The sequence below is a fragment of the Wasmannia auropunctata genome, unplaced genomic scaffold (genome assembly GCF_000956235.1).
Source record: "Wasmannia auropunctata unplaced genomic scaffold, wasmannia.A_1.0 LD334208.1, whole genome shotgun sequence".
Lineage (NCBI taxonomy): Eukaryota > Metazoa > Arthropoda > Insecta > Hymenoptera > Formicidae > Wasmannia > Wasmannia auropunctata.
In genome coordinates this window covers 273312-286983 of record NW_012028682.1, presented here as the reverse complement: position 1 = coordinate 286983, position 13672 = coordinate 273312, and the positions used below count along the sequence as shown (strand labels likewise).

The 13672-nt window shown below is 35.3% G+C and overlaps 1 protein-coding gene across 10 annotated transcripts in view; it reads left to right on the top strand.

The window, feature by feature from the left end:
- LOC105459116 (protein capicua homolog) overlaps positions 1–13672 on the top strand; it is a 46094-nt gene that overhangs the window by 21172 nt on the left and 11250 nt on the right. For 9 of the 10 annotated variants that reach the window (XM_011704855.1, XM_011704856.1, XM_011704854.1 and 6 more), the window contains 2 exons: positions 11537–11820; positions 13256–13660. In XM_011704855.1, coding sequence (XP_011703157.1) covers positions 11743–11820; positions 13256–13660 — 483 coding nt within the window. In that variant the 5' untranslated portion in view covers positions 11537–11742. Of the gene's footprint in view, positions 1–11536; positions 11821–13250; positions 13661–13672 lie in introns of those variants that run through there. The other variant, XM_011704862.1, reaches the window with a different exon arrangement.

Here is a 13672-nt window from a genome sequence, read left to right as displayed (position 1 = left end):
TCTCTCTCTCTCTCTCTCTCTCTCTCTTTTGAGTTATCTCCGTCAAAGATATAATTGTAACTGTATAATAGAGCAGCGCTGATGAAATCGTCTTATTAATCGTCTTTGTTCGCTGTTTTCTTGATGGTGATCTCGATCGAATTGAAGAATTGGAAGAATTGGAAAAATGTTCCTTCGGGGTTCGCGAAAATATCCCGTCGTGATGGTGTTATTCGCGTACCCAAATCGAACCGTGCCACCTCGATAGTCGAATCCACGGGTGTATTTTCGTCCGATGGCCGACAGAAAGTTCAAAGTTGAATCACTTGCGATCGACGATAAGATTATGACGCCGCACGCGCGCGCATGTATAGTATACATCTATACGCGCGCGTGGCTCACTCTTCCGTTCTTCCTCTTCTTCTTCTCCAACCAAAGGAACGATCGAATATTCATAGTCGGGTCCATAGATTTGCCTGATCAGATTTATCAGACACTGCAGGTTTAATATTTTACTGGACTTTACCGGACGGCTACTTATTGCCCAAATACGTATTTAATGTTTTGTGTGAAAAGATATAAGGTCTAGATAGATTACTTGCAGTAAATAAAAAGAAACTAACGATGACTCAAGTTTTTGGGTGAATGATAATCTTTAAAATAGACAAGCAATCCTAACTAAAATTGGCTTGCTCAGAAATTCTTCAAAGAAATGTATAAAATGACAACTCATACTAGAGTACAAATTTGAGATATTATTTTCAATTCTCGTTTATTGTAATAGATTTCTTGTGAAATATATTCTGCCATGATACGTAAGAGACATATTCTAATTATGTGTATGGCGTGTAAAGAGATGAAGTGTCGCTGCAGATTTGATATCGTTGATTTTAAATTCGCGGAAAAGAAGAGAGATATACGATGACGTCGTAATAAAGATGGCGATCGTTTTGCGCGCGCCTCACGCGTGAACGTTTATCGGTTATTACGCGTATACCAATACAGATTTATGTTTATGACTGAAGTTGCGTTATCTGCTCTAATTGTTAAACGGTAAGCCGGCCGTTGTGTAATTCAAGCGAGCCGATCGCGCACGATCTACGATTTGGAGCTGTGCGACACGATCGCGAATATTGGCGTGCCAATATTGGAACACATGGTATCGCGTAAGAAGCGTGTGCCGCTTTCCGATAGCGAATAATCTCGCAGCGTAGAATAATTTCACATGGATTTAATTGTGTATAGGATATATTGTCTTGTGAGATGCAATCTTTTTACGCCCAATCCAAGCGCAACCTTATCGAATCTTAATTCTGAATATAAACTTCTGCAGGAAAGTTATGCGGAATCCTTCGTTAAATTCAATTTTCATTAGTGAGAAAATTGACATATCCCCGTATTTGCTGTATAAATTCTGCAATGACGCATGAGAGATAATCAATAAATTTCCTACCTGAGTTTAATCGCGTCAATTTATACGTTACCGAAAGCTGAAATAATGAAAAGTTAAAAATACGAATCGTATAAAATTATTTCGCGTTTTATGTCAATTTAGACGAATTACTCCGTTTGTCAGCGGACAGTCGCGCGTTTTGATCAGTGAAATAATCTGTGTCTCGTGTAATAATACATTAGAAAAACGTGGAATTAATTCTTTCTTTTTATAGAGCTTTTATATAATTTGCAAATTTATGAGACTACGTCGCGCTTTGAAACGGGAAGCAGTTCGGCGATTCCGATGATCCACAAAAAAATGTGCGATTTTTGCATAGTACAGGTTACGATGACAGACGCTTTTTGTTCTTTTTCAATGATTTTTCAAGGCGTGAATCCATGTTTATTATTTCATTGCGTTATCACGCGTCTATCCACGATCTAGAATATGTCTGTTTCGTGCTCAGTATCTTGGCATGTTTGGGACAGAAAAGTCTTGATACTGGAAATGCGCCTCTTTGGAACGTCATAAATTGTCTGAAAGCTATTTTTTAAAGTTTATTATTTATTGCCAGCACTTCTGTTACAATGCCAATAGATTGCTACGAAACTCTCATTTTATACGGGAATCGCTTTACGATAAACGTAAGAGTTTTTTTTTTATCATTTTGGTAAATTTATTTCTTTTCGTTTCTTTTCCTTTAAAAGATAGAACTCTTTTTGAAATTATCAATGTCTAAGGAAACTCCTGCAGAGTCTCAGTTTGTTCTAAGACATTTCCTTTAATGAATTCCAGAATATTTATTCACTTGTCAACCATTCTAGAACTCTATTAAAAGTAAAAACATAATTCTCATTGTCAGTAGTCCACGAAATTATGAGATACATCAGCTTCATACAAAAAACTTTACACAAACGATTCCCTTTCCTCTTTCTCTTCTATTTTTCGCTACCTCATCTCGTTTCTATGCAGAATAAATCGTGGTTTACAAAGGTATTTACGTATATGATAATCGTTATCGGTTCTCGCTGCGCGCCGTTATCAGCACGGGTAAACGTAACGAGCGCGTGTTATTTCTTCCGGAGAGTAAATCCTGAATACGTATTACTAATCGATTACATTCGATTAATACTGTCGAAAATAATGATTAGTGTGTTTGTACGAGTGGCGAGATTAATAGTAATCAGGAAGATCCGAGATTTGCGTTCGAGATTTCGGCGCTCGTTGACATCGTGAATTAGCACTTACGTAGCTAATTTACGATGTTAATTAGTTTTTTTTTCGTTACCAATGTGACAGACACACGGACTCGATCTTCTTCGGAATCCTTGAATCTTCTTGCGCTAGGAAGTTTGTCGGCACGCGTTGTGTACAAATAAAACGTCGTGTTATTATTTATATGTACATGTACGTTTTTTATATATAAATAATGCCAGAATAAGATAATGGAATATCGAGAGTGTTTCGTTACATTCGTCTTATATAACTACACGACTGGTATACACGGCTCAATAATCGTATAAAAAAACGATTAACTGTCACGATGTCACAAGCATTTTCGATAAATGTAACAGAACAAACCTTACATTTTTGTATCGTACTTAATGTAAAGTTACACTTTGTTTCGTAATTAGCTAATCATTAAGTTTAAAATGACGGAATCGACTACTTGCGTCTTTAAATTTATTCTAAATTTTTAATTCATAATTTTCTTTGCACTTACATTGTATAGGCAAATAACATGTTTAACACACGTGCAGTTTATGCTAGGTAAATCTATTTTCTTTTGTTGCACTTTCACTTTTGTTTGCTCTATCCTCATATTTTTCCAGTTTCTAGATATACAGTATCACCCTTATAAGCCCTCTTAACAATATTTTTTCTGAAAATCTTTTAACTTGAAAGTTATTTGCTTATTAGTAAATAGATAAATACTATTGCTGAAAATCTAAAATAGATAAAGATAAAGTCATTGCCGTACTTGAAAAAAACAAATTTTTTAGATGAATAAATTTATTATGGTATATTTAATTTTAATCACGTTGAAAGCCCTCATAAATGTGACGGAAACAAGTAGACATTCAGAGTTGATCTTCTTATGACAGTTCTAAATTGAACACTTTGAGATTTTTTATTTCCTCTTTATTTTACCTTGGAAAAGAAAAGCAATCTTGCATACGACATTCCGTGTAGTTTTCATATTATAGTCTAACTTGGCGACATTATAATAAATATTGACATGCGTACATTCTCTTTCTTCGCCCATTTTTTTCCTTCTTTTCTTTGTACAATCGACGTGCACGCGTGCACACACGTTGATCGCGATGTTGCGTACGATACAGAGTTATGTGCATGTTGCATACGTGTTGTGACACACGTGGTCACGCGGTGTAAAACCTCGAGGATTAGCCCACGGAACTAAGGATAGTTTGGAGTGCATATCTAGAAGGATCCATTCGAAAAAACGATTATGATACACTTTTTGTATGAAAATAATTTTTCATTAATACAATTATTTTTTACATCAATATTCTTCCTATAGCTATATTTACTATGAACACTCAACATTAGAATTAGAAACTATTTTTTCTTATAGTATATATTTGGTATTATAATATTTTTTAAACCACAATTTCATGATACATAGTTGAGGTTTTCTTTAAATATTTGAAATGTTAATACTATTTCTTTGAATGTTAAGGATAAAATTATAATCAGGGTTAGCGCAAAACGGGGCGTACTCGAAATCGTTTAATTATTTGTTTAACATTATTCCACATTCTTGACACACTTTTGGCAATTGCAAATTTTTTTTTTTTTAAGAATCGGATACCAGAAAAACTCTTCTTTTTTTCTTTCTTTTGCGACTTAGAGCTACGCTTCGAACGATTCAAGCGTTTACTGTTGGGTGCATCCGCGGTTGCACAAGCGTGTGAACTTTATTTCTTCATAGCGCGTCATTATTCCGGGCGCTAAACTTGCGTCCAATGTGTTTCGTTGTTTTGAAATCCGTTTCACGCGATCTTGCATGCACTACCGTGCATACACATATGTTTGCGCGCGTGCGCTTCTCTGTGCAACACGATAAATCTCGTAAAGATATTAGGACAGCGCTATTATTCGTCTTCGAGAACGATCTTGCAATATGTCTAAAAGTTCCCTCGTTTTTTCGGTAATTCCCTCGTAATTTTAACGAAAATTTATCCACTGAGATGGCTACGAATAAAAGGAAATAAATTTTTTTATAGAGACATGTAATAGGGAATTACGCCTATTTTAATGTTCGTCGAATTGAAATTCTGATCTATTTTTCATCATATATTTTACGAATTTGCCAAGAAGGTAGAAGTATTCGATATTAAAATTATTTTTTTTAATTATAATTTGCGGTATATCAGTCGTAATTTGATGTTTGAAAAGTATATTTCGACGGTCATCCGGTGTGCGACGCATCAGAGAAACGCACAGTTGTGTGCAGTGTATATGTGATACACGACCAATATGTAACATTCGAGGCGCATTCGGGGAACACGCTGTCAGTGCTGTCGCGTCATTCTATCTTTATCATTTATTAGACATGAAACAAGGATAGAATAACGCAATAGCGTGCTCTCCGAACGCGCCTTCAGTCGACGTTTTGTGTCCTCTCTTTCACACACACACACACACACACACACACTCTCTCTCTCTCTCTCTCTCTCTCTCTCCGCTATGGAATATGACGCTATATATAAGCGAGCGTGTGATGGTACTATTAGGCATCGGTCAATCTGTTTATGGAGAGATTCGCGTGTATCTCGATTGCGATTTGTGTGCTGTAAAACAGCCCTTAAGAGCCTCCGCTTTTATGTTACATAAACGTGTGTGAATAATTTGCGGCCACCTCGTGCAGCGGCTCGAGTGCACTCTCCCCTTCCGAGTAATGACTATTATCACTGGGAGACGGTCGCTTTCGTTTTCAGCCACTGCCGAGATCGGCAATGAATGGCGTGCACGTGCGATTTGTAATCGCCAGTATTAAATCGTTGTCAAAGTTTAGTTGCGCTCGATTCCAGTTTCAAGGTTTTGGAATTCTTATCCACGGTCCTTTTCTTTCTTTATACATAAAGACTCGATTAACCTGCAGCAGATGTCATAAACTAAACTTCTGATTCTACAAAGTTCATATCGATTCCATTTGCAAGTTTATTAAAGATTTATGTGGCAAGAACTTTGGTCATATATGAACATTTTATTTAAAACCTTGCTTTCTTTTTTGTTTGTATATTACTATACTGATAGTAATTATTCATTTATACCACAGGCTTAAAAAATTCCATGAGACGTGAATTGTAAAGTGACTTTAACGATTTAATACTTGCTATACTCGAGTCTCACATCTTACTTCTTTGTCTCGATACGTAAAGATTTATGTGATGTACAATACAAATGCATGTGTACACATACGTACACACGTGGCACACACGAGAATACAATGTGTGAATCGTGTGTACACGTATAACGATGGAACGTTAAAGGGCAATGTCACGCCGTAATGAGCCTGGAAATTCATCGATGCCTCGCTCAAATCGTTATAAATGTCACTTAATGCGTCGAACACATCACTTTCCCTGTCGCGTCACCCCGTCAAAGTGCTCTTATTCTGCGGGGAAAGTATAAAATGTGTATGGAAGAAGAGAGTATATACCAGTAATGGTACGTAACTTGACTCTTTAAGAAATTTAATAATTGCGATTTAAGATATAGGATTGCAAACAGCAGGTGTCTCTTTACACCTTCTACTTTTAATGTGTAGACTTTAGGCAATCTGCAATTTTTAATGTGCTTTTATAATTTTTATAGACCTTGTCGTTTTCCAAAATTCGCAATAACTATGTGCCGAAAAGCCAAATTTATACTAATTGAAAAGTATACTCCTCATGTCTTCGTAATTTACTTCGGAAATTAAATTATTTATTAATTAAATTGAGTAGATTGTTGGAGTTGCATTCAGCGAATTAAATTTCTAAATTTAAAATTAAGAAGAAACGCAATGTAAAATCATGTAGATGTCGTAGGTGAATTTGTGTGTTGTTTTTGATCGTTGCATTCCTTTTGGCTTGTCCTATGCGCGCAGATAAAGCGACGAGAAATCTTGCCAGTAATTGAATATGAGACGGCGTTGTGCGTGTCACGGGGAACGGTGTCTGTAATTTTTCTAACGAGACGTGCATTGCGGCGATACCATTATCTATGGTACACGCCGGAAGTCGCGCCGTATTTATGTAGGCGCGAGCGTTGTTCGCGCATGGCGGCAACGGCGTACGGCGCACGGGCGATCGTACGAAAACTCGCCGACGCGACGGAACAAACTACTATTATGCATATGGTGCGCGTCGCCGCAAAGTTGCGGCTTGATTCACGGAATCGTACGTGCGCTGCAGCATTTCGCGTTCTCATCGCACATTTACCCGCTGAACATATCCAATTCCATATCGTTCTCGCGCATGATAGATAGGTATACTTATAAATGTACATATTTGTAAGACAACACTTCTATACCGCGGGTTAAAATTCTAAAAATTATATAGCGATCGATTTATATATACACTTAATCAACACGTTTAATGCAATATTTTTATCTCAGATAAAATCGCATCTGATATTAAAACTGTGTCTGCGTCATGAAAATAAATATGCTGTAGAAGATATATATACGGTCATTTAAAATGAGCGTAATTTTAATTGAGATGCGCGATCCATTTTGTTCACTATGTTATAATTAATTTGATAATAAGGATATTTGTATATGTTCACATTAATTATTATTTTTATATTTGACATTATGCTTCCTGCCTATACAGGGCGCGTAATACTAGAAATTAATTCTAACAATTTCTAATAAATTTTCATGATACATTTGGGATGTAAAAGGGACACGTCGCTAGACATAGATTGTTGTACATAAAATGGACGACGCTATGAAAAATAAATTATTAATATTTTTGACATTGTAAAATGTTACGAAAAATACAAAGCCACGTTGTGATAATGTTAAAGTTGAATTGACTTGTTTAGATAAAAAAGTATATGTGATCATATAATATTGAAGCTATCGAAAACGTAATCCTTTAATAAATCTAATTTTATAATAAAAAGTATATGTAGATTGTAGACACAAATTTCGGAACGTATTTCGGAATATATTTAAAAAATATACAAATAAGTTTTACGTTGATTAAATTTAAAGTGAAAATTTCTAAAGCAGTATTAATTTTACGATTTGTCAAGATTAATTTATCAAGGTTAAATAGTTTTCAAGATAACTTATTATAAGATATAAAATATTAAGAAATTATGAAAAAAGAAACAATATTTTTAGCCGAACAAAATTTGTTAGCAAAAAACCTGACTTCAAATTCAAATTTTAATACGATCAGATAGCCTCTTTGAGTTGTCAAGGCGAAATTTAATAAGGTTCCTATTAAGGATTTAGCATTTTTCTTTCTTAAGACGTTGCAGGTATAAAATCTGTCGAAACGACACAATGACAGTACTCGAATGTTAAAATGGGAATTCTTACGGGAAGTGTATGGGTCGCAAAATCTGCCCTTCTACCTGGCCATCTAGTAATATTGTAGAAATACCACGTCAAACACCAGCGCCGGCAGGTGTCTGATTTACGCTTCTGGCCAAGAACCGTATCGTTGGAGCTTCTAATAGTCGGATTCATATTCCGTTATTACGGGGTGTTTTCTTAACACAAAGTACATTCCATTTCATTGAGTAGGTGGGAGAAAAAATTAAAGCACACGTTACAATTTGCCAAAAATTTCCATCAAGAGAAAAGAAAGTTTTCTTAAAATCCCCATTCACGATGATCAATAGAATCGTTGGTGATACTACTGTCGTTGATTATTTCTTTTTCTACAATGTACTCTGCCAACTGACACTGTCCCAATATCTTTTTTTCTTCCTCCTTTCGTGTTCTCCATTCGGTGTTTCTTAAAACGAAAAAAAAAATCAATGTCTTGGTGACAAAACAATTTAGGGAATAATGCATATTTTTATCGAATAACATTTATATAACGACATAGTAGTCTTCTCTAGGTTATATCTTTAAACAAATAGTTTAGTATAAGCGGCGCAAAAAATAAAATTTCCGAGCGATGAGACATTTTCTCGAACTTTGGTTAAGGCCTCTCTATTTCTTTCATGTTTGATCTATATGAAAGAACGCCGCGTTAGTTTCATTCTTTTCAAATGTCTATTGTATTTTTGTTAGAAATATTATATAGAATTCTGTAACGTAAAACTCCCATTATAATCTTGTGCTGCTTTTGTTATACGATGATATTTTCGGCGGCGACAAACTTATGAGGAAGTCACGCTAAAGTTATAATAGTAAAAAAGTTTTATCAATTTATGAGTGATTAGCAAATTGTTTTAATCTATTGCTGTAATTTTGATATTTTTATAGATGGGCACTGTCATATGCTGTTACACATTGTGTTAATTATTTTATTATGTTTCTTGGTAACATACAAAATTTAAGTTATATATTGTGAATTAATATCGATATTATGAAATGTGACCAGGTTAATAATAACTATACGAAATATGAGATATATATATATATATATAACAACTCCGTTACGAGATGTGAAATATTAAATTAATCTTGCAATGTATACAGTGCAAAATATAAAATTTACGATAAATACTATGGAAAATACAGAATTTTAAACGAATTCTGACTATATTGTAAGATATAAAAAATATATAATTAAAAATTGCATTATAAGACGTGAAATATAAAATGTATGGCAATTAATATATGATACAACAAAAGCTGTAAAGATTGCAATATGCAGTGAGATGCTTGTCAAACTCGGCAGGTTTCTCATCCACATTTTTATCGCCCATAAATTAAAAGACGCGTGTTATCATTTCGCGACTTCTTGTCAAGTTTCTCGAAGTTAGACATTCGTAGTGCACAAATCAAAAGACACGACCGTGTCTTTTGATTTGTGCGCTAAAGAGTATATCCTTATAGTATACCTGCAAGCGTCTGCACCCGCGGAGCAACTCGTTCTCGCGAAGAAAGGGTGCCTGGGTAGCGGGAGAAGATGTGGGAAGGGGATAGCAGGAACGAACGAGCGGACACGATACACAATGGCAGATTCTCTCTCTTGGGTATAGGCGGGTGAGTCGGGGACGAGTCGTGAGTCAGACCCAAGGGAGGGAGCAGTAAACTTGATGCATTTTCTCTCTTAGTCCCTTATTTATACTATCGAGTGGACACGAAAGGAGGAAGAAAAGAAGAGAGAGGGGAGGTAGGAGAGAGGGGGGGGGGAGAAAGAGAAAGAGACATTCAGTTAATATACAATATTTAAAAATTGAAATGTTGCTTTTTGAACTAATAATATATACCTTATATTTCTAATATAAAAGCTAGCCGAAAAACACTTAATCACCCTCGATCAGAATTTTATAGATTATAGATCATATGTTATAATTCTGCTTCTTTGTAAATGTTTGCGCGCGATCTCCTGAATCGCAAAATCATAATTCTTGAAAAGATAGATTATTACGATCTTCTTCAATTCTTTATAAATATAGGTATACTTATAAATTAATAATTGAGAAATCTTCCTATTTTAATAAATATTTTCTCTTATTTTTATAATTATCTCTTTTTCCTAAATAAATAAAAATCATTAATTAGTGACAAAGAAAATTTTCCAACTGATTCTTTTGCTAGAATTCTTTAATGTCCCATGTATGAAGTATCTGAATTGCCGACATTTAACGTATGATCGAGTTATCGAATTTGTTGATAATAAAGTTTGAAGATGCTCGGCCTCGAATTTTACAAGTACTTAATATTTACCTAGTAATCGAGCAGAATGTAGTAATCGAAATCGTAGTTACGCGTGATTTCCGATTGATGATCGTGGCGCGGGAAGGACCTTGTCTCACTTCATCTCGGATCTTTCTACACTTCTTATCATTTATCTCGTCGCGCGTTCTTTTGTCTTATTCATGATTATCGGCTCCATATCAAATTCTTACTACCCATTCGCGTTCGACTTATGTCGTTCATTTAATCTACCATATTGGTCATTCATTCGTTTATATTACGATGAAATCACTGCGGCTGTTCTTTTCTCTTTCACTGCAATATTGAAAAACTCGCATATTTCAAAGATATAATTACTTTATTTAATTTTTTTACGTTTTCGTTATTCGTATCTTTTTCAGTTTTTTCCTGCGCATATATTTCCTTGAATTTCTCTTCTTTCAACAATGACGAAGATCATATAATGCGCTTATACCTGTTCGAACTTGTTCAAGGCCAATAGTTCAAAGCCAAAGACACACGAAAAAACTCGAACGGTAAACGAGAGAATTGACCAATCGCAGTCGAGCGTTTCCATGGGAAGGTATGCTCAAGGAAAAGATTGAGGAAAATGCTCGACTGCGATTGGTAGATTTGTTTATGGGTTGCGACTTAAATTCTTAGTGCCTTCCAAAGTCTAATCGATTTCAAACGGACCATAATGCAGGATTCACACTGTGTCTGACATCTCCGATATACGACGTCTGATATTCAATAGAAAAATATGTTTCAGTCTTCAGAGAATGTGTTGGAGATAAGGTGTTGCTATGTAGAAATCCTAAAAAGAGAATCTCCTATTGAACATCGTATCGTCGTATATCGGATGGTGGACACATTGTGTGAATTCTACATAACGTGTGCGCGTGGTTACGTTAGAAAATTATTGCAATGAAGTTATTAAAATCACTGAAAAATTATTTTCCAAATGTTACTGCAAGCACAAAATCGATTTTATTTTTTGTTAAAATTATTTTATTATACAGATAGGTATTATGTTACTTTGAAACTTAAAAAAAAATTATCTAATTATCGTAACTATCCGGACAAAATCACAATCATTCTTTTAAATCCACCTAAACCAACGAAACAGCCTAATTCGTCGAAAACCAATACTACGTCATGGATATCCTTGCATGTAGTTACCTAAAACGACCTTGTAGTTGAGAAGGGTGGAGAGAAAGTATGGAGAGACAGTTGTGTCGATGATCGAGCTTAAAGCCAGCGTCTTTCTTTCTTTGCAGAATATTCAGTGGAGACGCGAAACAATTAAAGAGGAGACAACGAGTGTCCGCCTAAAAAGAGAATTTTCGGAGGAGGATGCTCGGCAGTTGGGGCTGGGAGGAAGAATTGGAGTTGGGAGAGGGTACAACAACCCCGTCGCGAGAGAGACAAAGACGTGAGAGCCCAGACTCGACGCATCCTGTCCCCGACAGCCGGGTGCTGAGGTATGCACCTAGCCGGTGTCACCACCCTCCCAGCTACAGCTCTCCTTTCAGCACGCAGCCTCCTCTCGACTGTACGGACTGTGAGTATACATTGAGTCAGGTTTATCGCGTAACGCACGTGCTATCGCTACGATATACGAATACGACGAAATATTATATGATCCGGTCCGGTAACACCACAAAAAATATCGGTTAGTTGTGATTTTTTGATTACTTTCTATTGTTCGAATTATCTCTTGGGGGTAGAGGGGAGTTGTGAGAGAGACTTTGAGAAGTTCTTTGATAGATAAAGATAAGTCACGTACTTTTAAGATTACGTACTATATTGTTATGTATACACACCATACGCTGAATCCCTCAGAATCAATGTTTGGTATTTTAGATACTGGGATACACAAAGCTTTGTCAAATATGCATATTTTTTAACAAATTTTTATCAAAAAGATAATGTCAAACATTATAGAACATGATTGTAAAATTAAAATTTAAGTGGATTAATTAATGCAAAATTGCAAAATTTTGCATCAATGCAATTTTTTTTATTGTAGTGTATATGTATATATAATTGTACAAATAACGTTATTTTTTTAGGACGTATATATACGATTTGTAAGTTAAAAGGTTAAATAATATATTCTCAAAAATGGCTAGCGACTGGAAATTTTCAGCGAATCTCACAAATCTTTGTGTACAATTGTAGAGTTAAATAAAACGATTAATAAATGTCTGTAGTCTGATAATATAAATAATACACAAGATTTGGAAATAAAATGGAATTTCCGATTTAAAAACGCGGGCACTTGCGAAATTCAAGCCGAGGTCGAATCTAATTATTTTCTTCCAGTTCGATTCCTGTTTGGATTGATAACTTTGTCCAACTTGAATATTTGCGATTATTCATATCATCAATATATATATATATATTGCACAAATAAATTATGGCCTATAAGAAAGATTTATAGATAAACGAAAGGAACGTTCGAAAAATATTACTGTATTATTTTATTTTATTCTATTCATTTCGTGTATATAATAAATATACACTATTTTTATCACTAATAAATTCTTTTTTCTTCATATTATTTAATTTTACTAAAACATTTGAACTCCACATTAGACTTGTTCGATGTTGCATTTGCAGACTGCACTAAAGTCGTAATCATATTAACGATTGAGTTTGAAATTGGATTGGAATTTGACCAATCAGAAGAAAAATGAACTAATATCAGTTTAGTAAATTTTGCTTTAATTACATAGTTAAATTTCAATCCAGTCTCAATCTCAATCGTTAGTGTGATTGCTTATAAAGCTTTCTTCTATCTTGTTTTCGCTAAACTTCATCAAATACACATCTATTTTATTTTAATTATAATGAGTGTGCGCCAGTTCGGCTACAAAGAACAAATTTTTAGTTTGATATTATTTCTAAGAAAAAAAATTCTTTTTATTTAGCTGAAGGCTTGTTTCCTGATTATGAATGATATTTATGACACTTTATGTATATCTTCAGAGCAGCGTGAGGTGGTCAAGATGCTGACTGCTCATCCTGAGATGCATGAGAAGCGAGATGGCCTCGGCAGCGGGCAATATGGGACAGGCGGGGGTGGTGGTAACACTTCGATTGAGGAGAAACCTATCCCGGAACAACCACCCCCGCCTCCTGCACCCCCGCAACGAGACCCGTCCGATCCCACTATCAGCGCTAAAAAGCTTCCAAAAAAACGAAAATTTGATCCATCCGAGCTTGAGGAGATGGACAAGACCAGCAACGTTACTAGCAATATCAACAATATGGTCCATATACGCGCGCCAACAGCTATGCCGCTTTGCGGCAGCCAGCCAGTTTTAAGCCAACAATCCAATTTACCAACTATTACCAGTCGGCAGTCGCCGCAACAGCAGGAATCTGATTGTTATCAAGTACGTTGATAA